This window comes from Sardina pilchardus, chromosome 15 (genome assembly GCF_963854185.1).
Source record: "Sardina pilchardus chromosome 15, fSarPil1.1, whole genome shotgun sequence".
In the NCBI taxonomy this organism is placed as follows: Eukaryota; Metazoa; Chordata; class Actinopteri; order Clupeiformes; family Clupeidae; genus Sardina; species Sardina pilchardus.
The window spans coordinates 21,557,571-21,581,434 of record NC_085008.1 but is presented as its reverse complement, the minus strand read 5'-3'; the positions used below and the strand labels follow the sequence as shown (position 1 = coordinate 21,581,434).

Below are 23,864 nucleotides of genomic sequence, written 5' to 3'. Positions count from 1 at the left end.
TTGTGTCGTTTTTTAACATCAAGTATATCAAGAAGCAAGTATAACATTTTACAACAAATTAGTGGGTTTGTACTTACGAGCCCCTCATTGCTTAGTGTGCGTGACTCAGCATAAAGGGTTTGTCCATATTGAACCCTCCCTTACAGCTTAGTGTGCGTGACTCAGCATAAAGGGTTTGCCCATATTTGCCTGTTGGGGGAGAACATTTGTAGTTTTTAAACTGACAGGCTATTGCATAACAGAACATAAGCAGTTGCAGTCAAGTTCACCTTTTGTCTTTTCAAAAGGATGTGTTGTTTACACGCAGAAATGAATCATATCAGGTGGGAGTGAAGAAACACATGCACAGAGAGAATGCAGTGTGACAGAGTGTCACATGCTTTAGCGGCAACAGAGGTTACAGTGCTGAAAGTCAACCAGGCCAAGTCCAAATAGTCTTACTGTAAATGGTTTGCCTATTATTTACCAGTGGAGGGAAAAGATATTTTCACAGACGTGGAATGTTGTAACAAATTGTGGCTCAGAGATAGTATCTAGAACCTTCAAGGATCACAGTTTGGGTGCACAATCTGGTCAACTAATTACTGGACACCTACAGGGAACGTCTAAATAACACAATCCCTAATAAATACGTTTTTAATCAACTCTCCATCTCCTCCTTCTGTCTTCTTAGAACAGGATTCAACATAAGCAATGGGCTGCTGGCCCGGGGCAGATAAAAGAGCATGTCGGCAAGTTGGTTGTGCAGTCACTGACCAGTTTGGGCTAGTGTCTCAGCTTTTCCTTAGTAATGCTAGAGAGTAAGATTATGTCTTTGATGATAAGGTAAACAAAGAAATAGGAAATAATAGGAATAATGAAAACAAAGACAACTTATGGCCTTTTTACATAGCCTTTACACATCAAATCAATCAACCAGTTAGTTGACCTGCAATACATTACATTATATCATCATCTCACTAATCCCAATACCATCAGGTTATGCATGAGCATGACTGTCTCTCTGTCTTCCAATGTATTAGTCAACTTTGTCCTTAATTAGGTTTTTACCTTTGCTAGTTATTCTGTACATGAATTGACTTGCAATATATATATATATATATATATATATATATATATATACTGTGTATATATATATATATATATATATATATATATACACACACATACATATATGGATATATAATTTTGTTGGGTTAGGAAGGAATTTGAAAAAAAACAGGCAGTTTGTGTATAGAGAAAGTCTTTGAGTTAAGCTCATGATAAATAACATGCATCCACATACAGTAGGCCTATTATTTAAATTTACCCATATTGTTTAATATACCCATAAAATGTAAAAAATGTCATTTGTAAATAACAAAAAGACATAAAAGCATATCAAACCAATAAATCAACCAATCAGTGAGTCAACAGTGTTGAATCATGTCTGTCACGAGTGAAACACACAAAGGCCTACAGGCAAGTGCATTGAGAGCAAGGGTGAAACCCAGAAAAACGTCACATGCTTCAGTGGTAATAGTAAGTAAGTAAGTAAGTAAGTAAAATGTATTTATAAGGCACATATAAAATACAGTTTACACTGACCACAGTGCCGTACAGGTGCAAGTTTAACAACCAGAAAAGTAGATACAATTAAAAGAAACATTGAAAAAATAAATAAATAAATAAATAATTAAAACAAATATATAGAGGTTATTGAGCTGAATACAGGTCCAACAAGTCTTTGGAAAACACAAAGCCTACAAGGCTTACAAAGGATGACAGGACACATATATCATCTTTCAGAGTTCCTCCTGATCACAGAATCAAGTTGCTGAAAACCTGCAAATTAATTTAATTGAAAAAACACATACATATTTCTACAATCTATAGCATCGTAGGCTCTTGACAAATATCTTCAATATGGACACTAAAGAAACAGAATGATATATGGGCCTATATAGCCTAGTAAAAATAATTTATTTATGTAGCACCTTTCAAGCACAGAGCACAACATGCTTTACAGACAATTATGTCCCCTGTGCAGGTTTGGATTTCACGCCACCTCTTTAGGCCTATACACACAGTAGGCCTGTATAATGAGGTAGGCCTACAGTATATGGTGTGAGTTTTGTCGGACAGTTTGGAAAAGCATATCGCAATATGTCCAGCACAAAAGTACTGTAGACAGCAGACTGTTTTTCAAAGTAGCCTAATATCACAGACCATGATAAAAGGTGCATGTGTCACTATTAGTGTCTTGAATGGCCTAAAAAATAGTTTACAAATGTAGCCTAAAAAGGTCATAATAAGCCCTCTTGGTTTTGTCAAGCAGGAATACACAGTGTCCTCAGGAATTATTGGCACCCCTGGTAATGTCATCTTCGTATTGAAGTTTCACAATGAAAACAGTGAGCAAAAATCCAACCTTGAAGGGAAACAAATTTATCTGGCAATTAGGGCACAGTGTCTTTGACTGCTTTTGAGGCTGTTTTACCTTTAGGGGCTGCTTTTGAAATACATTTCAATTGACAACAAGAATTCATGGGTTTCATCAGGTCCCTTTCCACAGGTGTATTAGCCTATTCAAGCACCATGCAGTCTAATGAGACCCATGCATTGATTGTGCTGTAGCTACTTCCGGACTCCTAACAGATGCTATAAGGCAGGAAATGACTCTCTTTTGAATCGTCTCGCCTTATAATCTTTTTTAATCGTCTCCCTTTGTCTCCGGTTTAACTGCCTCTAGTAGGCCTAATGTTTTAATTGTGTAGTTATTTCACAGCCTATTCATAGTTTCATCAGTCAGAGCCCGTCAACGAATATTATTAGACATTGTCTGGTTTCATCCACCCTGCATTCATAAGTTTAGGCTACCTGTGGGAACCTGGTGAAACATGAATAGGCTAGGCTAGCCTAGGCTACTTCACTATTATTTTAGCTCTATAGAAAACTATTAGTCTTGAACAGATAAGCAGAAGTTTAAAATTGTGAATTGACAGTAGGCTATCCTAGCACTGAAAAAAAAACGAGTTTCCTTTTCTCATCTCATCCCCAGCCCCTCCCCAGCCCATCCCGACAGGTGGCCGCTGTTGTTTTATATTATTCCGAGTGTGATAGACACGCCTCGGACATAAACTATTTGCACTCTTTATGGAGTAGGCCTAGACTTAAAACAACAAGAGCTAGTGAGTTTTGAAGCCAACTCTGTTCGTCCCCGTAACGACTGTGTTCCGAATAGCCTACAAAATGCTTACTTCGCTACTGCAATCGCTCGACTTGAAGAGCATTTTGCTTTTCCTCGTCATATTCCTTTTAATTGCCGACTACATCAAGAATCGAAGACCTGCTAAATATCCCCCTGGACCACTGGCATTGCCCTTCGTGGGAAACCTATTCAACATCGATTCCAAACAGCAACATATTTATTTTACCAAGGTGAGAGAACAGAATGTCTATAGACCTAATAGGCTAAGCCAAGGGAACAGCGCCTGACATTTGATATTGTTAGTAGCCTAGCTTAACGTAGTCTATTGCTATAGCCTACGTCAAAATGGTCCGTATGGGTGGTTGACATGACATGGCCTTTTTTGGTCCAGAGTGTCAAACTGAAGTAAAGAAATGTCTAAACTGCAAATAGCCTACATGTGGTTATATTGTTCAGAAAAACCTGCTTTATATGAACATGGACCATGCCAGTCATATCTATTTCTCAAAATGTTCAGCCAAACCAGGAAAAGCTCATATGGCGTGACTGAGCCTATTTCATAAAGTTTGATTTTGAATTAAAAAAAAATCTAATTAATATATTTTCCCATTACTTAAATACAATGAATACTAAAGATTTCTACTTGTAAGTATGTAGGCCTATTGTTTAAAGTCCAGGCATAATATTTTTGAACAAGCCATAAACAAAAACATTTTGTCCCAAAAATCAATATCATATGGTGTGACCCTAAATTATGTTTTTTAAATGTGCAATTGTGTGGAGACCTTTAGGGATAGGGGGTCCTTCCTCATTCAGGAAGTATAATAACTTCTCAGAAGGACATTGAAAGTTTACGTGTTGAGTTATCTCTCATATTTCTTTCAATAAATCAAGTATTTCCAGCACTCCTATCTCAGTTCCACTTTTTGCTGTCTTTTGGTGTGACCCATTTTTCAGGAAAATTTCAAAAGTAAACAGTTTTTTGGTCAAAATTACCTTTACATCTATGTTACCATGTTAAAGTGAGCATATATGATTTTGGTCCTAGCATGTAGCCTCAAGACTCATTGTTCTGCTAAGTGCATGAAACCTCATATGGAGTGACCCCATATCATAGTGTGATGGGGTTTTGCTGTCACACCATATGATTTATTTGTCACACTATATGATATAATCTGTATTTTCCTAGGCCTACATGAATAATGTTTTTTTCAAACATATGTTTAATTAATAGTTTAGTGTTATACATATTTGAACATATTTAACATTTTGTTAACATTTATTATTTAATATGTGGCACCTATTAGGCTACCCAAGTGCTATACAATATCTGGAATTCTGTTTTACAAAGTTCTGAGTTTTTAACAGTGATCCTTTATGTGATATATTTGTCTTAAACTGTGATTTATTGTTTGTGAAATGCATATATTCACATTTTTGCGTTAACAGATTGTTATTTGGTGTAATTTATCATATGGTGTGACACCATATCATTTGGTGTGACATCAAGAAACATCAAGAAATTATGAAAATAAAAAGGCTTTCGGAGTCTGAATCATACAAATCTGAATGTAACAGATAGGAAATAGGGTCAGCAAACATTGTATGCATTTCATTTCTTTTGTATCAAAATATGTCCAAATTAATATGAAGTTTATTGAAAGATTAGGGACAAATGCCTTACTTTGTGTATTGATGAGTAAAATGTACTGTAAAATATAATACATTAACACAAGGAAATGCTAGATCTTGATGAAGTAAAGATAGAAGATTATGATACACTGACTCACATAAAAAATATATACCCCATCATAGTTTTACACACAATAACTTTCATGTCACACCATATGGTAATTTTAGTCACTAACACAAGACATTAGTGAATAAATATGAATTCCAATACAAATTCTAAAAGATCATACATATTTTGGGAATGGGAGAGTCAGTACAACATAACTAAGTGATTTCCATGCATAATATCAGATTTTTTTTTTTTTCGGCCTAAAACGTCAACCACCCACATATGCTTTGTTTATTTGATATTCAATTGACTCGTAACTTGTTTTGTTTGTTATTAGTTGGCTGAGGTTTATGGCAACATCTATGCTTTACGTCTGGGCCAAGATGAAGTGGTGTTTGTCACTGGCTATAAAATGGTGAAAGAGGCCCTAGTGGGTCAGGCTGAGACCTTTGAGGATCGTCCCTCTAGCCCAGTGGCTAATAGAGTCTACCAAGGAGATGGTGAGAAATTAGATCTTTCCATTAATCAGTGTCATCACATGCTATATGTGTGTTATTTATGATGTATGTCCTATATCTTTGCTGAATACAGACATTGGTTTGATTCAGGTAAGTCACTACAGACAGTGATCTCACTTGTAAAAACGACTTTTAATATCAATATTATTGTTGATTGATCATGTTAATGGTCACATCACAAATCAGGATCAGGACACTGAAAAACTTGAACAGAACAGTGACACATTGGCAGTGTCAGATTTTATTCTCTGTAAGTCAGAGTAAGATCAGAATGAGTTTTAAGCCATTATTTTCAGGTAAAACAAGTGCATCGTCTTCCTTTAAAATGTATTGAAATGGACATTTCACATTTTTGTCATTCTTTAAGGAAGTAGCATACTAATCTGTGCATTTAAGCGTGTAAAAGACGTGTGTCATGACTCACGGCCATATACAGTATGTTGGGTTGATGCAGGCCCTTATCCAGCATCCCATGCAACATGCACACTCATTAGATTACTGCTGGGCACCATGAATATGATGCTCAAGTCAGCTGTTCATATCTGTATATCAGGGGGTCTGTTCCCAAGTAGTGGACATAAATGGAGAAGGCATCGTCGTTTCACGCTGACCACACTCAAAAACTTTGGCCTGGGGAAGAAGACGCTGGAGAATGCCATTTGTCAGGAGTGCCGCTACCTTCAGGAGGAGATGGAGAGCCAAAAAGGTACAGGCCAGGAAGAGGAAGTGACCCGGTAACATTCCACTGACTCCCTGGCCGCTTCTAGTAATGAGAATCAACTGGGATACTGAAAAGATAACAAGATTTGTTCTTAGAACACTGATTGGATGCTTTAGAGAACTACCGCTCTAACAAATGCATGAGAACTGTACAATGATTTCTGCCAAAGCCCAGCTCCGGAGTCAAATGGAGAGTTGCTAGACTACACCGGCATCAAATTAGATTTGCTGCCGCTAGGGGCGTCTAGATTTCTAGGCTAGTTTTCTAATGCAGCCAATCAGTGTTCTAAGAACAAATCTTGTGATCTTTTCAGTATCCCAGTTGATTCTTATTTCTCAAGAGTCATAATTTTGAAGGCTTGCCGACGGCAGCTTTAAGCATCCTGCTACTTGCAAACAAGAAGATGATTAGTTTAGCGCTATGCTATTGCGTGGAGAGGGAGTTTGAAAGACAATAATTTATCTCACCCCTCCGATTGAGCCCTGCTATGGTGAGTTTCTAGTCCCTACAGCTTGATGTGGGTCTAGCTGGCTATAAGAAAACTACAGCTCAAACAATGCATGAGAACTGTACAATAGTGTGTTTTGTTTTGTTTTGTTTTGAATGTTTTATGTTACAAATATATTACCTTCTAAAATGTTAATCTTTTTTGCTCTCTTCTCCATCCACCTAGGTGATCCATTTGATCCAAAAGATCTTCTCAACAATGCTGTTTCCAATATAATTTGTCAGATGGTATTTTCACGGCGGTATGATTACACTGATGATACTTTCAAGAAGATTATTCATATGATGACCGAAGCAATATATCTAGAGGGAACATTATGGGGCCAGGTACCATAGCACATTATAATCCATAATCCATAATCCATACTCTGCTCAGCACCCTGTTTGATATTCTAAGATAAGAGCAGAACATGAATGTTGTTTAAAAATTACATTATTTCATTTAGACAATTATATTACAAGGGCAATGTTAGTATGTCCCAGGAGAAACTTTGGGGTTAAAGGAACTCGCCACCGTTTTAGGAAATTGGGTTATTCACTGTTCACTGTGTTCCCGAGAGTTAGATAAGTGAGCAAAAATATTTTTGTCTCAGTGAATTCAATGGCGTAGTCTGGCAGTGCCTCATGGAATCCTTTGTTGCCGGATAGCATGACCATGACATGAGTATGAGTTAACCAACAGCAAATAAAATGTAGCCTAATTACTTCTTGTAGGCTCCCTCTTCACAACGAGGACAAATGACTATGCAGATTAAAATGAGGCCTCTGTTTCCTATAGGCAGCTATTGACTTGGGACTACAGTATATTGGGGCAATGCACTGCTACTTAACTGCAGAGATATCATGCAACACATCATTACTTTCTCACTCGCCACAGCACGGACAAGTAGCATTGCTTCGCCCCAATATAGTCCCAAGTCAATATATGCCTAGGAAATCGCCTAGTCTTAGTCTGCATTGCCATTTTGTACTTGTGAAGACGGAGGCTGCTCTAGCGCAGATGATGAATAACCCAATTTCATACGTCCATTTGTATCCCTAGTATTGTCTCTTGTCTTGTGCTCATATAGTTTGCAGCAGGGCTGTACGCTTAGCTTTTTCACTAGGAGCATAGGTGCTCCTATAAATGAAAAAAAAATGTAGGAGCACAGAAAAAAAATGACATTTCCTTGAAAACCTTATTGCCTTAAGCAGGATACCGATCATTCACAGCAGTGGCAATCCTAGTCTCTGCTCAAACCCTCCACACACACAGAAAATGGCTTGTCTGGTTTCTATTTCATATTTTGAATTCACAATTTGTATACATTTAGTTAACAATTCATAGCATTATAGGATAATTACTTATAGCTTAAAATTCAAAGTAATTTGAAATCTTCATATTGATTACACTTGTCTTTACTGATACTACAGGGGTGGTGTGTAGGTCTAATTGAGTGCCTGTCACTTTAAGAAGTAGGCCTAACACACTTTAAGAAGTGCCTACCGTAGCCTACATGAACATAATTAGGTTTCATTCGGTTTTAGGAAAATAGTCGCGCATAGTTCAAGGATACATGTTTTCATTAAATAACATGAATGTTTAAAAAAACTAACAACGGTAAAGACAAATATTTCCGGTGTAATAGAAAAGATGAGTGTCCAGCAATGTTAAATTCTATGATTTAGGTAACCTACTGTGGCATGGCATTGTGAGTTGTCCGTTCACTTTTTCCTTGGTCATGTTTAACTGGCTGGGTGCTTAACTTATTCTACCATGACTTGTCTTGGAGTTTGGCAGCCTATATCTGTTATATCCAATGTGTGACAACCAGAGCTCAAAATAAAACGTTACCGTTACGGTATTCTCCTGATAACGTTAGTGGAATGGATTTAATGTGAACGTAGCCTACATAAAAAGACGCAGTGGCTATATGATACAGCGCACATTTGCGATGAAAATGTTCCGCCTTTCTAAATCAGATGTAGCCTACACCGAATCGTGGTTAGATACATCATTTAGACACAGAATCAGTAGGATACCATTTTTGTTTCATAGAAGTCTACCAGGCCTACAGTATGTCAAATGCAGGCTCGGGTGAAGCTGGGAGGAATTTAACGTACGGTTTTCACGATGATTTAGCCTATCAACTGTGATAATTATAATATTTGAAATGAACACGGTAAATGTTATAGTCAACATTTTTATCATGGTTTACTGTTTCACCGGTAATCGTTACATAGTCACCAACTGATAACGAACAGATTGAAGAAAAAGAAGAATGGATTTGGAGTGACATTTCTTGCGTGTGTGTGAGAGTGCGAGGTTGATGCCGAAACTGTGAGTGTCCAGCCAGGTGTGTAAGAGTCGTCAACTCTGAAATTTGTATGCGCAAAAATTGTACTATACTTTGATCCACTTGGTGTGGATTCATTTTAGGAGCAAAATGCGAATGAAAGGGTTGAAATCAGTACTCGCACGTGTGCGAGCATTTTCATTTTTATACTCGCACTAATATATTTTTACTGACGACCTGCTCGCAGTGTACAGCCCTGGTTTGCAGGCAGAAGTTTCTAGCCTCTAGTTTAGACCCATTTGGTCAGAAGGAACAGTGTACTGTAAGTTAATTACTCACTTTCTAATGTGATTTGTAACTACATATTACTGACTCTCCTGTTTTAGCTATATGAAGCCTTTCCTGCCATAATGAAGTACCTGCCTGGGCGACACAATGATATTTTTAAAGACTATGAAAACATCAGTGCATTTATAAGGAAAGAAGTGGAGAGACACAAGGACAACTTTGACCTAGAGAACCCCAGAGACTACATTGATGCCTACATCACTGAGATGAAGAGTGTAAATATTTGCTTGTTTTACCCAAATATAAAGGGCCCTGATTTCATTGACAATTGGCAACAAGCAAAGCAAATCCCATGAGGAAGATCCTAACTGTGCCAACATGGTATGGGTGGGTCAGCTCAGTGCTTCCACAAACTAGGCTACACAGTACCTTTTATGTAATGGTTATGACTATGTGACTGTTGCATGTTACTTCATTACCTACCGGTATAAGGCTTACTTGTTTTATACACACATTATTTACATCTGGGATTATTTCATTGTAATCTAGTAGATAATTAGTAATAGTCACCTGGTGCCATGTAGACAGTGTAACTGGATTATGAGGTTATGTTGATTATCTATTCTTTAGGGATCATGTAATCCCGCTGATGGCTTTGATGAAACCGGGCTGGTTTTGAACTCACTGGACCTGTTTATTGCTGGGACAGAAACCACCTCCACCACCCTGCTGTGGGCCCTGCTTCTCCTGATCAAGAACCCAGATGTACAGGGTGAGAGTCAGTCAGTCTCAAGAATAAGTTGATTATGTAAAGAGTAGGGTTTACCCTAAGGTTTCAAGAGCTTTGCTGAATGTTAACCATTCTGTTGAATTACAGAGAAGGTGCAAGCAGAGATTGACCATGTAGTTGGGCAGTCACGCCAACCCAGCATGGATGACCGAGCCAATATGCCGTACACTAATGCTGTGATCCACGAGATTCAGAGAATAGGAAATATTGTTCCATTGAATGGTCCACATATGGCAACGAAGGACACAACTCTGGGAGGATACTTTATACCCAAGGTGGGGTAAAAAATCCTTCAACCCTCTCTGGTGGGGTTTTCTTTCTCAGTAGAGCTGATGAAAGATTCCTCGTCCATGTTGGATTGACTTGTTTAGTACGTCACCGATGACCTGTTTTGTACGTCACTGTGATTACCAGTCTCATATTACATTGATATGGTATTTATTTCGGTAGGGAACAGCTCTGATGCCCATGTTGACATCAGTGCTGTTTGATAAGTCTGAATGGGAAACACCCGAGGAATTCAACCCAGGTCACTTCCTGGACTCTGAGGGCAAGTTCAGGAGACGAGACGCATTCATGCCCTTCTCTGCAGGTAGGATTAAATGTCCAATGCAAAAGTGATTCAGTCACTTAAGATGGGTAACTGCACTAGTTGACTAGTGGCTGCCGACTGTACTGTATCTTTCTTCATAAAATTATGATATAGTGTTCTTATCTACGTAGACCTATAGTGCACTCAGTCATTAACTTTGTGCAAACCTCAGGATTCATGATGTGGCCAAGTGCTTCTCAGCCTTGCTCCTCAAAGTTGAAGGGATTGTTGTTCTTTTTCCATTGCCTGATGAGAAAATCCCTTTTATTGCACAAAACACACACAAAATATTCAGCACAGCACTTTATGCTGGAGGCCTTTCATTGACAACTCTCCAGTTTTGTCTGAATACCTTGCAGATTAGATAAACTCTCCTTCTTTTTTTTTTCTCACAGGGAAGCGGGTGTGCCTTGGAGAACAGCTGGCTAGAATGGAGTTGTTTTTGTTTTTTGTGAGCCTGTTTCAGAAATTTAGGTTTTCCACACAAGAAGGAGTCGAGCTGAGCCTGCAAGGAGATGTAGGAGTCACACACAGCCCCTTCCCCTTCAAAATTTTTGCACATACACGCTGACAGGGCATTGACCATTTCAATACATTAAACTTGAATTAAATTGATTAAAAATCACAATTAATCTTGTTTTATGTGACAGTTGTGTCATTTTTTTTATTAATATCATCAAATATATCAAGTATCAAGTATAACCACCATATAAGTCCCTTGATTGGTTAATTGTTGGCGAACAGTCCATTCACAAATCCACATGGCAATCTGGGGTATCCCCTAAGGAAGCATATTGCATTGATGGGGGGGAAAAGACGGGCCCTGATTTTCTGAATTAACAATTTAATATGACATTTATTCAGAAAAACAAAAACCAGCCTCTGACTGAATGTTAACTAGACTGTTCCCATGCATGAACCTTCATCTAATTATCCAGTCTGGGATTACTATTTATACAAGGGTAGATAGTTATTGATGCTGATCACCACTACCGATTCAGGTCTATTGTCATAAGCAATCAGGTGGTAGGCCAATCTGCAGTAGCAGAACTAGACTTGGGGGTGGCCAGAGGGTGGTCAATTAAGCAATAAGCCCCGAGAGGCCACGCTTGCGCCTCATGCCTAACAACAGCCATTATTTAGCTGTTCTAAAATCAGTGCAAACAACGGACTTGAGTGGCTTATTGCTTTTCTAAAACTGTTACATCTATTCGGCAAGATTTCATGGAACAAAGGCACAGCAGCGAAAAATGTAACAATGTATTCATATAATCATTCTTCTGCCAAGAAATATATGTGTAGTTAGGCTGCGTAAGCCCTGCCTGATCTGCCAGCGATATGGATTTCACCCTGAAACTCAGGCTGGAAACCTGCACATCTATTAGTCCGGCAGCCCAGAGCCTTTTGATCAAAGGAGAAGAGTATCAATGTTTGAGCACAGGGGCATCCAGAAGATGACCTCTCCTATGAAGATATGGATGTCTGCCGGAGCCCCACTGCTGCCCCTGGGGTCCTAAAAGAGGGCTGAAAAAATGTGTTTGATCAAACGTTCAAAAGTACCATTTTAAACTAATCTGATATGAACAGGCAGGTCAAACAGAGTACTGAATGGCCCCTGCCAGACAAATTATCTGCTGCGAAGGGCCCGGCAGACACCAAAAAAGGGCCCCTCAGATATGGCTTAGATCAAACGAAGGAGGTACCACATGAAACCACCTTGAAATGAAAAAGCATCCCATTGAACCCAAAAGTCACCATGCCAGACGAATGACTTGCTGCAAAGGGCCTGCCAGACACCCCTCAAATGCGGCCCCAATAAACAATATTATATTGACATAGATTAAGTACGGGATAATGGACGACACGCCGTGCGGTTATTCAAAGTTAATGCACGTTCTAGACGGTGATACGGCCCGACGCGAAGCGGAGGGACGTTCCGTCTAGAAAAGTGCATTAACTTTGAATAACCGCACGGCGTGAAGTCCATTATCCCGCTTATTCCACTGTTGCCACTGCGTTGTGTTCGTTTCCGGTGCTAATTTAAATGTTTTAATCGCTAGAACTGTTTTGTTTGTAGAACTACTTTTCCCAGACACATTTCAACTAATTTCTCAAACTGCGGTTACTAGTTCTAAATGGATGGTTGCTATGGCCAAAAGCCAGTCGTTAGTTCTAATCTCCCGTTGTCAAGCTGGCATATCCCAAGATTCTGATCAACGTTAACTTTGAAAGATTGCTATTTTTCTTAGCCTACTGCCACCTAACTAGCTAAATGACACCTCTGTCATATGCTAAACGTTACTATGATCTGAACGTCTGTATTTTACAGCTTGTATGTAACGTGACAGTGCATTTAAACTTCACAACAAGTTTGGCGAATTAATATTCAAGTGTAATACGGTCAAAAACAATGGAACTACTTCATAGCCGTGCGGTTATTCAAAGTTAATGCACACCCTTATAGAACGCAGAACAATGGGGAACTCAACCGAGCAGTGGAATAAATGTTGAGAGTGCCACTTCAAACAGTTTCTGAACCAATTGTGCACATCCACTAAGTACAACCATCAGCATGCCAGACACTGTCTGTTGCAAAGGGCCTGCCAGACACCCCTCAAATGTGGGCCCAATACACAATAGTATACAATTGACATAGATTACAGACCACATGACACCACCTTGAAATGAAAAAGCACATCCCACTGAACTAAAAAATCACCATGTCAGACAAATGACTTGCTGCAAATGGCCTGCCAGACATCCCTCTAAAAGGAACACAACAATTTCAGGAACTCAACAGGTAACAGAACACATCGCACACAATTAAGAAGAGGTTATCGTATTACAATATGATATCAATGTAATTCGGCTACACAGCCTGCCGAAATGACCATTGAGTGTTTTACCAGTTTGAAAAACATGGGCTCCTTCCAACGCCCACCAGAAGCGTACGTGGCGCGTTGCGCCACGAAAAAAATTACCAGTTTGAAAAACATAGGCCTAATAATCATTCAGCCAATAACGTCGCCTATACTCAGACTGATTTTTGTGGCCAATGCGCACCCTAACCGACTCTTCTACAGTCAGGATAATAATACAATACACTTATATGATGTTTAACGTAGGCAATTAAGAACGCGTCTGGGAAACACCCGTATCTCATTTACGCACACATATGTAGGCGGTCCTTTTGGGTGAAAAAAACCCCAAAATCTACCCTAGGCTACTACGGTTGACACTGCCTATTATGTAATAAAAATGTTACCGACGTGAAAAACTGCTAAAATAAGCACTAAAAATCAAGGCCCGCCCCATGACAATAATTGGCACCGTGGCAATTCGAGAGCTCCACACAATGTTGATGCCACATTTTTGACATCGACTAGGCTACTTAGTGCGGATAATAGATCATAGCTCATTACTACATCTCTACAATTGACGATTGTGTGGCAAACAAATACACGTAGGCCAACTACATTATAATGCGTAAAGTTAATAGCCTACGCTTGAGAAAACAGTGGGCTATGACGTAGACCCTGACGATGCGGAAGCTTCACCGAAGTTGCTGCGCCATCTAACCCCACCCGGACTCTTTTAATAGAATATGAGATTAAGATATTAGCACCGAGTTCTAGAGCCAACTGTGGTCGTTCGCATTACGACAACTCTAACAGTGGAACATGCAGCTTAGTCTTCTGCTGGGATCGTTCGACCTGAAGAGCATTTTGTTCTTCCTCGTGGTATTCCTTCTAATTGCTGACTACCTGAAAAATCGAAAGCCTCCAAACTATCCCCCAGGGCCATTGGCATTACCCTTCGTGGGCAACATCTTCAACATAGATTCCAACCAGCCACATATTTACTTCACCAAGGTGAGAGAAGGGTAGCGCTCTCAAGTCAACCAATACACTGATTTGGCTTAAATTGAGTGTTTTTGTCATTTGCTATTACTTAACAGTTTATTAGTCATCTTACTACTTCCTGATACACCTGTTTGTCATTCGAGGAGAAAGAGATTATTGCATATCAGCCACACCATGTGGAGGGAAGGGTCTAAGGGTAATGCATAGGCCAACACGGGTTATTGGTTTCCTGAAAGAGGTTTCTCTGTTCAGGAAAAAAAATAGATGGTGAATGTATACATTTTGTCTTTTTAGCTGGCTGATGTTTATGGCAAAATATTTTCTATGCGCCTGGGCCGAGAACAAACTGTGTTTGTCACTGGCTATAAATAAGTGAAAGAGGCTCTTGTGGGTCAAGCTGAGAACTTTGCGGACCGGCCCTTTAGCCCAATGGGTGACAGAATCTACCATGGAAATGGTGAGAGATTTTCTCTCTTTTTTTCTCACTTGTCATTGCATGCCATGTGGCTGTATACCAGTTCACCCATAGGCTGGCAGCAAATAAAAGATAAATCCACCTGTTCATCTCCATACGACAGGGGGTCTGTTTTTCAGTAATGGGCAGAGATGGAGGAGGCATCGTCGTTTTACGCTGACCACACTCAAAAACTTCGGCCTGGGGAAGAAGACAATGGAGAATGCCATCTGTGAGGAGTGCCGCTACCTTCAGGAGGAGATGGAGAGGCAAAAAGGTACAGGCCAGGAGGAGGACCTACAGTAGTAACACTCTGAAGATATTTTCTGGATTTGGTGCGGCAGTAAGCATTCCGCATTCTGCATTCTGTGATGGAAATCAACCCAGTGGAATTTGCTGGGATGCTGAAAGATTGAGTCGAGATTTGAGAACATATGCAAAAACATTTTTGAGCACCAGTGTCCTGACTGGTTGCACAACAGAACGATTTAGAAATCAAATTAATGAGATGATGATGATTAATGAGAGCTTTAGAAATGTTAGTTTGTTCAATTGGTACTTTTATTATTATTATTGTTTACTTTTATTATTATTTTATTTTACAAAAAAATATTCAAATAATTTGCTCTTTTCTCCATTCAGGTGATCCATTCGATCCGAAAGTTCTTCTCATAAATGCAGTTTCCAATATAATTTGTCAGATGGTATTCGGACGGCGGTATGAATACACTGATGATACTTTCAAGAAGATTCTTAATTTAATGAACGACGCAATATCCATAGAAGGATCAGAATCGGTCCAGGTATTATTATCCAGGCACATTATAATCCATACTCTGCTCAGTAGTATTTTAAGGTCTCTGTAGTATCTCCATAGTATCTCAGTATTCAGAGCCTGAGTATTATGGTCTGTCCTGTCTCCCACTAGCTGTATGAGGCCTTCCCTGGCATAATGAAGTACCTTCCTGGGCCACACAATGACATGTTTAGCCACTACGAACACATCTGTGAATTTATAAGGAAAGAAGTGGAGAGACACAAGGACAACTTTGACCCGAACAACCTCAGAGACTACATTGATGCATACATCACTGAGATGAGGAGTGTAAATATCTTCTTGTTTTACGTAGATAGCAATATGATGATGATTCATTCTTTAGCATGGCACATCGTTAAGATTACTTTTCAACTGATACAGCAGCAGTAGCTACATTGTGTTTACTTTCTATTCTTTAGGGATCATGTGACCCCACTGATGGCTTTGACGATCCCAGTCTGGTTTTAAACTCACTGGACATGTTTCTTGCTGGGACAGAAACCACCTCCACCACCCTGCTGTGGGCCCTGTTGCTCCAGATCAAATACCCAGATGTACAGGGTGAGAGACTTGGTGGTCCTTATGAGCATGTCAGTGTGTTGAATTGAATATAAATGGACGTGGACGTGTTTGCATTTGGTTTTAGAATGCGTCTTTGGGGATCTGAGTAGTCTGCTGAGACACATCACCAATATCAGAATATTAAAGGGATAGTTCGGATTTTAAGACACGGAGTTGTATGGGTTCCCTGTCAGCAACGTAGTGCATCAGCACTGACTTACTCCCGACAGCGTCCTGTGAGCCGAGATCCAGCCGGTTTTTGATCGTTTTTGATGCCGGACTATTTTCTTCAGCAAGTTTCTGGGGTCACGAAAGTAAAGTGTTTTTCTTCTCAAAACCATATGCGTTCAACAGAGTGATATATTTGCACCACAAAAACGTTGTCCAGCTGTCAGTAGCGCGCAGTGATAGGAATCGCGAAAAATAAGTAAGTGATAACGAGGTTTGAATTTTTCCTGGACAACGTTTTTGTGGTGCAAATATATCACTCTGTTGAACGCATATGGTTTTGAGAAGAAAAACACTTTACTTTCGTGACCCCAGAAACTTGCCGGACTACTTTCTTCAGCATCAAAAACGATCTAAAACCGGCTGGATCTCGGCTCACAGGACGCTGTCGGGGGTAAGTCAGTGCTGATGCACTACGTTGCTGACAGGGAACCCATACAACTTCGTGTCTTAAAATCCGAACTATCCCTTTAATGTCCATGTATACGTACTCACTATTTACACATGTATCCAAAGTGCACAGCCAGAGTGTTTAGATTCCACTATTGCCAATGTCACATTTATTAGAGCTCTAATTGTAAGGGGACGCATTAGAATGCATTATCGTTTACACTACAAAAGATATGTGCATCTCAGGCCACTGAACTTACTGAACATAAAATATGCAAGTTATATAGGACATATAGGACCGCTGCCAGCCATTTGTAGCCTGGAAAATCCAGACCCTGGTAATCTTTCAGATTAGCGGTTTGGCGACGAATAATGTAATGGCCCAACTCGAGGGGTGGTACCACGCATGCATTTGAAAATCTCGCTGCACGCAATTGGATAACACTACAATCAATGTTTATTCTGATTGATTCCAGATTTCGACGCAATTGGATATCACTACGACCTATGTTTACTGACTTTGAGCGTTGCAGCGCTGTTGTCATCAGTTTAGCTCACCTCTGGCCCACCTATAGAATGAGAGCATAGATCTTGATAAATTGAGAAAACGTACACTGACGGTCCTGTCTGTTTTCTCACAGGAAAGCGGGTGTGTCTTGGGGAACAGCTAGCTAGAATGGAACTGTTTTTGTTTTTTGTGAACTTATTTCAAAAATTTAGGTTTTCCACACAAGAAGGAGTCAAGCTAAGCCTGGAAGGAGATATGGGAGTCACACATACACCCTACCCATTCAAAATTTTTGCACACACACGGTGACAGAGCAATTATGTGTCTGATATTTTTCATCCTTAATTATTTTACATAATTAATTATTAGCAATTGCACTTTTTTAATAGGCTACATTCATTTTTTGAGGCTTTACTTTGACACAAAATCTGTAATAGGTAATGTGATTAATTGCATGTTATGAAGATTAACTGTATTGACTGACAATGTGTCCCAGAGTTTGTATCTGGTGCTGATTTAACGTAGTCAGCTGGTATTTAGCTGCAGTGCAGTAAACCTCCCTCCTGACGCCTGAAGACACATCCTAGTAGGTGATGCTAGCAACCTGGGCTTTTAGCTTACTTGCTACTGTGGTCAACTCCCAAACTGAGATGCTGCAAGTTGCGGGTTTGAGTTCAGCCGAGTGTGTATGGTCAACGCAAAGCAGAATACCGTAACAGTTATTTCAGAGGCCAGTTTAGGCCATGGCACTTAAATGATATACCCATATCCCATAAATGATATACCCATGAAGGTATTATACCTCTTTTATGTATCTTGTTGTATCAATGTACCATTTCAAAAATGTATTCCAATGTGGAAGTATGGTGACTGGGAAGTTTTTATTGCTCTTTCCTCAGTGGATAATTAATCTGACAATTACATTTCAGACAAGAGAGTCCACGGCCTAGAAAAATAAGTTGTTTGTAAATAATAAAGAGACATAAAAGCGTATCAAACCAATAAATCAACCAATCAGTGAGTCAGGAGTGTAAATGTACAAGCAAAAATATCACATGCTTCAGTGATGACAAAGGTTACTGAGCTGAAGTTCAGCTGAGTCCATCAAGTCTTTGGAAAACACATACAAGGGTCACACAGGACACATATCATCTTTAAGTTACTGATAAAAAATCAAGTTACTGAAAACCTGCAAATTAATTTTATTGAAACCATAGCCTACATATCTGTACAATCTATAGCATTTTAAACTCTTGACATATGTATATCTTCAACATGCACACAAAGAACCTAAATGAATAGGCCTATAAGTACATAGTAATTACATTTATTTATTTATTTATTTATTTAGCACTTTTCAAGCACGGAGCACAACTTGCTTTACAGACAATGTACCCCTTGTACAGGGTTGGATTTCATATGCCACCTATAGTTGGCCCTCTTTCTGTATTTTTGGAAATAAGCTTTTTTTGAAGCAAGGATGACAAAAACTGACGATATTGGTCATTGATTTAGATTTGTATTTTCTCTATATCTGAACTGATATTTAGGCCTATCTGTAGCCTAACTGTTATTTGTTACTGAGGTATATTTAGCAAGTGACATTATGTCAATAAATTTGACAATTTTGAGCTTGACCTAGGCTACTACTTTCTTAGAGTGATGGACAGGTGTGACTCGAGAAAGCCCCCTTGATCAAAGTGGGGAATGAAAGAAAAAGTTTGAGAACCACTTTTTTTTACTAGAAAACAAGCATTAGCATCCCAAATCAAATCAAGAAAATTAACATTCTTGACTGGTTGTCAATATCAAAACAATTGTTTTTTTATTATGTATTTTTCACTGGCTATGGCTCCTAAGTGATGCATGAGATAGACCTAAATATATGGATGGATAGATAGCCTACAGAACATCTATGATTCTGTAAATAGATATATTGTATTGGATGTGAGTTGTATCGGTCTACAACACCACTAAATGACATGAGAAACCCATGCTGGTATATTATATTCACCTGTGAAACAACCATATGTTAGTATATGTTGTGGTCTAGGCTATGGGCCCGTGTGTCTGGCAAGGGGCCTGCACTTAGGCTGCGTTTAGACTGCAGATCGGATATGCTCAATTCCGATTTTGTGCTCATATCCGATTTTTTTGATTGCATGTTTACATCTACTTTCGCCAGTGACCCAAATCCGATCATGTGTGTTTACATTTGCCAGACACTTGAAATGGCCCGCATGCGCATGGGCTAAAAGTTTCTTGTAGGGGAGAACCATAGCACTTTGAGATTGTCCATAATATAAAGTGCAATACAAATAAAAAATTTTATTATTATTATTATTATTAACCAGCACAATCGTAACACTTTTTTATTTTCTCAGTTCAAACTAGCTTTACACAAAGACCATAGCCTTGAGAGCAGTGAAACTTGACCAGAACAGAGTCATACATCTCTACTCCATGAAAGTTGAAACAGAATGTAACAAATATGTTGCAGTTTGTTAATAACTTAACTTAACAGTGGCATGTACCTTTGTTCCAACCTACGCAGCCATTAAAAAGTGCGGTAGGCTACAGTTGTAACAATATAGCGTCATGGTTGTAACAGTGCTAAAATCGTGAATCCTATAACATATTTTAACACAAAACACTGCTGGCTTAAACAAAGAACATCTGTTTTCATATATAATCAACAAAAAAAGGTCCAAATGTATGACTGTTAAAAGCTATAGTTGTATGAGTGATTAGCCATTGCAAACCATACGGTATTATGCTAGCTCACAATAACCTTTAAATAGGCTTATTTTGGTCCTATCGACTTGATAAAACCTGTTAATATAGTTGATGAACTGCTTATTTCTTACATGTCTGAAGCAATTGGTCCAACACTGATATTTGAAGTTGCTGTGTTAACTTTCATTGGGTGTGATCGCGGCACATAAAAATAATCCATAACTCGCAATCATAATTGCTCGCAACATGCGCGATAAAATCAGTTAATTTTGCCAGTGACGGGTGTTACAACTAACTCTTTTACTGTCTATGCAACTAACCCGCACAGGTCTAGGTCATGTTTTTTATTTTCATTTAATTGCATTTGCTGTGACTATATAAATCAAATGGCACTCATGTTAACTTGAAACAGATCGAGGGACTGACGAAATGAACGACATGTGATTGAAGTCTACACATTCAAATTTCACGAAGCAAAGTTTAACAAACAGAACTGCAGTTGCAGTTTAAAAAAATAGGCTAATAGCCTACAAATCGCGATGCTTGAATTTGGCACTTTTTTGCTTAATATCTCTGGTTGGCAGGCGCGTAGGAACGTAGTAGACCTAAGCATTGGGGGGGGGGGGGGGGCAAGAATGAGTTCCGTTGCGCGCGCAATTTTTTTATATTAATAAATAAAGGGGGCGAATTATAAGTCACATAAGAGATAAACAAAACCTATTGCTGAAGTTTTAATGGCCCTCTGTAAGATGCCGCTTTGAAAATATGTAGCCTATTTCAGTCTTTTTCTTAACCTATTTGGAACTGGGAAGAACATCTGCACATAGGCTGTTCAGAACACATTTCTTCCCTGAAAACGCACACAGCTAGTCTGTAGGACAACTGACTCCCCCAATGCTTCCCTTTACGTGGTTGCATAAACGTTGCTTAAATGAAAATATGTTTCTTCTTCTTGACTTTTCATATGCCATCTAAGTAAATTTTATGTCAGCTGACAGATGGATGCGCGTTTTGGGCACAATGAATGGGTTTGCCCTTAGTTTAAATGGAGACGCAGGGAGAGCGCGCTGTGGCTATTGTTACCTGTATGCAGCCAGCTCAACAAAGTAATGTGGTTAGAAGATGCCTGTATGCTGCATTGCCGTGACCATTTCCTTGTGGATTTTTCTCATTGGAATACAGCTAACGAACACGAAAGCTGAGATTGCCTTGCGCATCAGTGTTGGAACGATACTCAACAAACTGTGAGATAAACATTGTTTTTCGTGTCTGGGAGATCTCGTTGTCGTTTTTGACTGTCGGCTTCTTATGTTTATTGTTTGGACGTATGGACACTGAACTTTGAGGGGGTGTTTGTTTGTGCATTATGAAGCTTTGTGTTAATTAGTATTTGTCGGGCCTTCACCTCAGCGCGTAAGTTGCGCGCTAGGTGGCCACGAACGAACTCATTGCTTAATTTGTGACAAAATACAGTGAGTAGCCTAGCCTATTCATCTTTCATTTGTGTTTTTTCATTTGTTAGATAATGTTGCATGTTTGACGTAGTTTGTAAACAGGCATTCTGCCCGTTTATCTTAAGTCAACCGAGGCCTTCGGTTGCTCATATCCGCCCGTAACCTTATGTGCGTCGTGACAGTGTGTAGATTATAATAAGGGGCAAATTGTTACACATTTAATTTTAAAAGCATAGCCTATAATAGGATGAATAAAGTGTATGGACTTGCTAAATCCAGGTAACCAGATAATTAGGCTATGTGCCACGTCCGATTTCGCAAGTGATAAGCCTACATTTAAAAGCGACAGCCATAAGACTATATTTAGGCTATCGTAGACTAGCCTACTGTATTCACCCACAATAGGCTATCCTCTTAACTATTTCGAAAAGAATGAAAGAAGGCCGTACACTAAATATGTGGACTGAGAGAGGAGCCTACATTAGCTTTCAGACACTCAAGGTGAGGAAGTGCTCCATGCTGCATTATTGAGACGGGCTTCGTTTCGGGAAACATTCTTAAAACACAATGTAAAAGACCTCCGATGCGCAGCGATAGCTATAGTTATGGGGCCGTAACTCAGGAGGATATAATTGAGCTAAGTAATCAACAACATCTGTACTTTGCAGCGTTTTTCTTTCGGGAGGGGGTCCAACATTGGGGGTGTCCCGACCCCCGCGGTTCCTACGCGCCTGGGTTGTAGGCTATTTACAGTAGACCATTCATATTTGGATGGCTATAGGCCTACGATTGTAGATAATTAGGTATGCTACAAATGTTTTATTCTCAATACATGGTCTACGGAAACGTAATAGTCTATCAAAGTATCAAATAGGGCAACTTTTAACACGCTCCGAGTCCGCCAGCGCGCCCACTTGGAATTGTAACCTAACGTCACCAGGCGCAAAATTGTCACAGATTAATGACGTGTGGGACGCATTGCACTGGAATATCCGATTTGTGTGTTTAGACTGTAGACACATGCACACAAATCCGATCCATATCTGATTTAAAACCACATACGAAAGGGGCCTGTATCCGATCTGAGGAGATCGGAATTCATGTGTTTTTTTTTCTGTTTACACTGTCGTGGCACAGATCGGATACGTGCCACATGAGAGCAAAAAATCGGATTTGGGTCACTTCAAACTGGCAGTGTAAACGCAGCCTTAAAGATTGTGCTGATACCTTTTGCACCCATTTTTTTGGGTGGCCCTCAAAATAAGCCAACACCCCTCACCCCTTGAGTGGATGACAGTTAGGCCTAGCCTACTGTAGGCTACATGTCAACATTTTCCTTTCATCACAATGACACTTAATATTTCAATAAAACAATGTTAACCTGCATTAGCCTACAAATTACAAAAACAACAGAGTTCAAAGAAAAATAGGGGCAGTGATTTTACAGTTCACATCAGGAAAACGAAAAGTGATGAAAGGTGTTGCCTCCAAAGTTAGAGAGAACCAACTAACACGAGCCACATTGATGTGCAGACGATGTCTGTAAAAAAAAAATGGTTCAAATGGGTTACTACAACCCATAGAGGCTGTAGGTTCTTAGGTTTCGATTGAAGCTTTAGCTTGACGCTCAGCAAACTCCCTCGTCTCAAAAGCACTTGAAAAGATTCCACGAGTCCACTTCTTATGTTTAACTGTTTACTTAAAACTCTTCAAGCAACATTACAAAAAATAATAAAGTTATCCACAAAATACATATATATCTCGAGGGTGAGAGCTACAGAGCGAGGTCAAAAAACGCTCCAATCTCCAATTTAATCGAGTCCGTACCTTTCCGGAAATGTTAGTAAAGTGTTGTTAAAGCGTTGCCAGCTGCAGCAGCGACATTTCCGGGAAGGTACTGACTCGATTAAATTCATTCTGGACTCTCTATCCGACCACATAAAGATGTGGGGATACTTCGGTTTGGCTTTAGGGACCCTCTACTCACTACCACGTAAGTGTAGTGTTGTTTGGAACAGTAGAAGAGGTATAAAAATAGTGTTTTGTAGCACGAAAGGACGTGCCCCGGTCACTTCCAGGCCAAGAGTTTTGCCTAAAAACGGTGAACTCGAACTTTCTCAAAATACATGCGAATGACATGATTTTGGTGTCAACTCAACGTATGTACTCCCAATAGTCCGAAAAATTTATCTAAAGTGCATTTCACTCCGGATTATCCCTTTAACAGTCG

The 23,864-nt window shown here is 39.4% G+C and overlaps 1 protein-coding gene and 1 pseudogene across 1 annotated transcript; both read left to right on the top strand.

Annotated features, from left to right (window-relative positions):
• The first annotated feature begins 3,044 nt into the window (after nt 1–3,044).
• LOC134101888 (cytochrome P450 2J2-like) lies at nt 3,045–11,260 on the top strand. The gene is made up of 9 exons (XM_062555751.1): nt 3,045–3,420; nt 5,269–5,431; nt 6,003–6,155; nt 6,844–7,004; nt 9,340–9,516; nt 9,872–10,013; nt 10,119–10,306; nt 10,482–10,623; nt 11,019–11,260. The coding sequence occupies exons 1-9, from the start codon at nt 3,232–3,234 to the stop codon at nt 11,192–11,194; spliced, it is 1,491 nt and encodes a 496-aa protein (XP_062411735.1). The 5' UTR covers nt 3,045–3,231; the 3' UTR covers nt 11,195–11,260.
• Nucleotides 11,261–14,056: 2,796 nt separating this feature from the next.
• LOC134101890 (cytochrome P450 2J2-like) overlaps nt 14,057–23,864 on the top strand; it is a 44,136-nt pseudogene continuing 34,328 nt past the window's right edge.

What these genes read in the sequence shown, in the direction of transcription:
- LOC134101888 (XM_062555751.1), top strand. Translation starts at nt 3,232, where the DNA reads ATGCTTACTTCGCTACTGCAATCGCTCGACTTGAAGAGCATTTTGCTT. An exon ending in AACATATTTATTTTACCAAG is followed by an intron (nt 3,421 to 5,268) that starts GTGAGAGAACAG and finishes GTTTGTTATTAG; the next exon opens with TTGGCTGAGGTTTATGGCAA. An exon ending in ACATCACTGAGATGAAGAGT is followed by an intron (nt 9,517 to 9,871) that starts GTAAATATTTGC and finishes TCTATTCTTTAG; the next exon opens with GGATCATGTAATCCCGCTGA.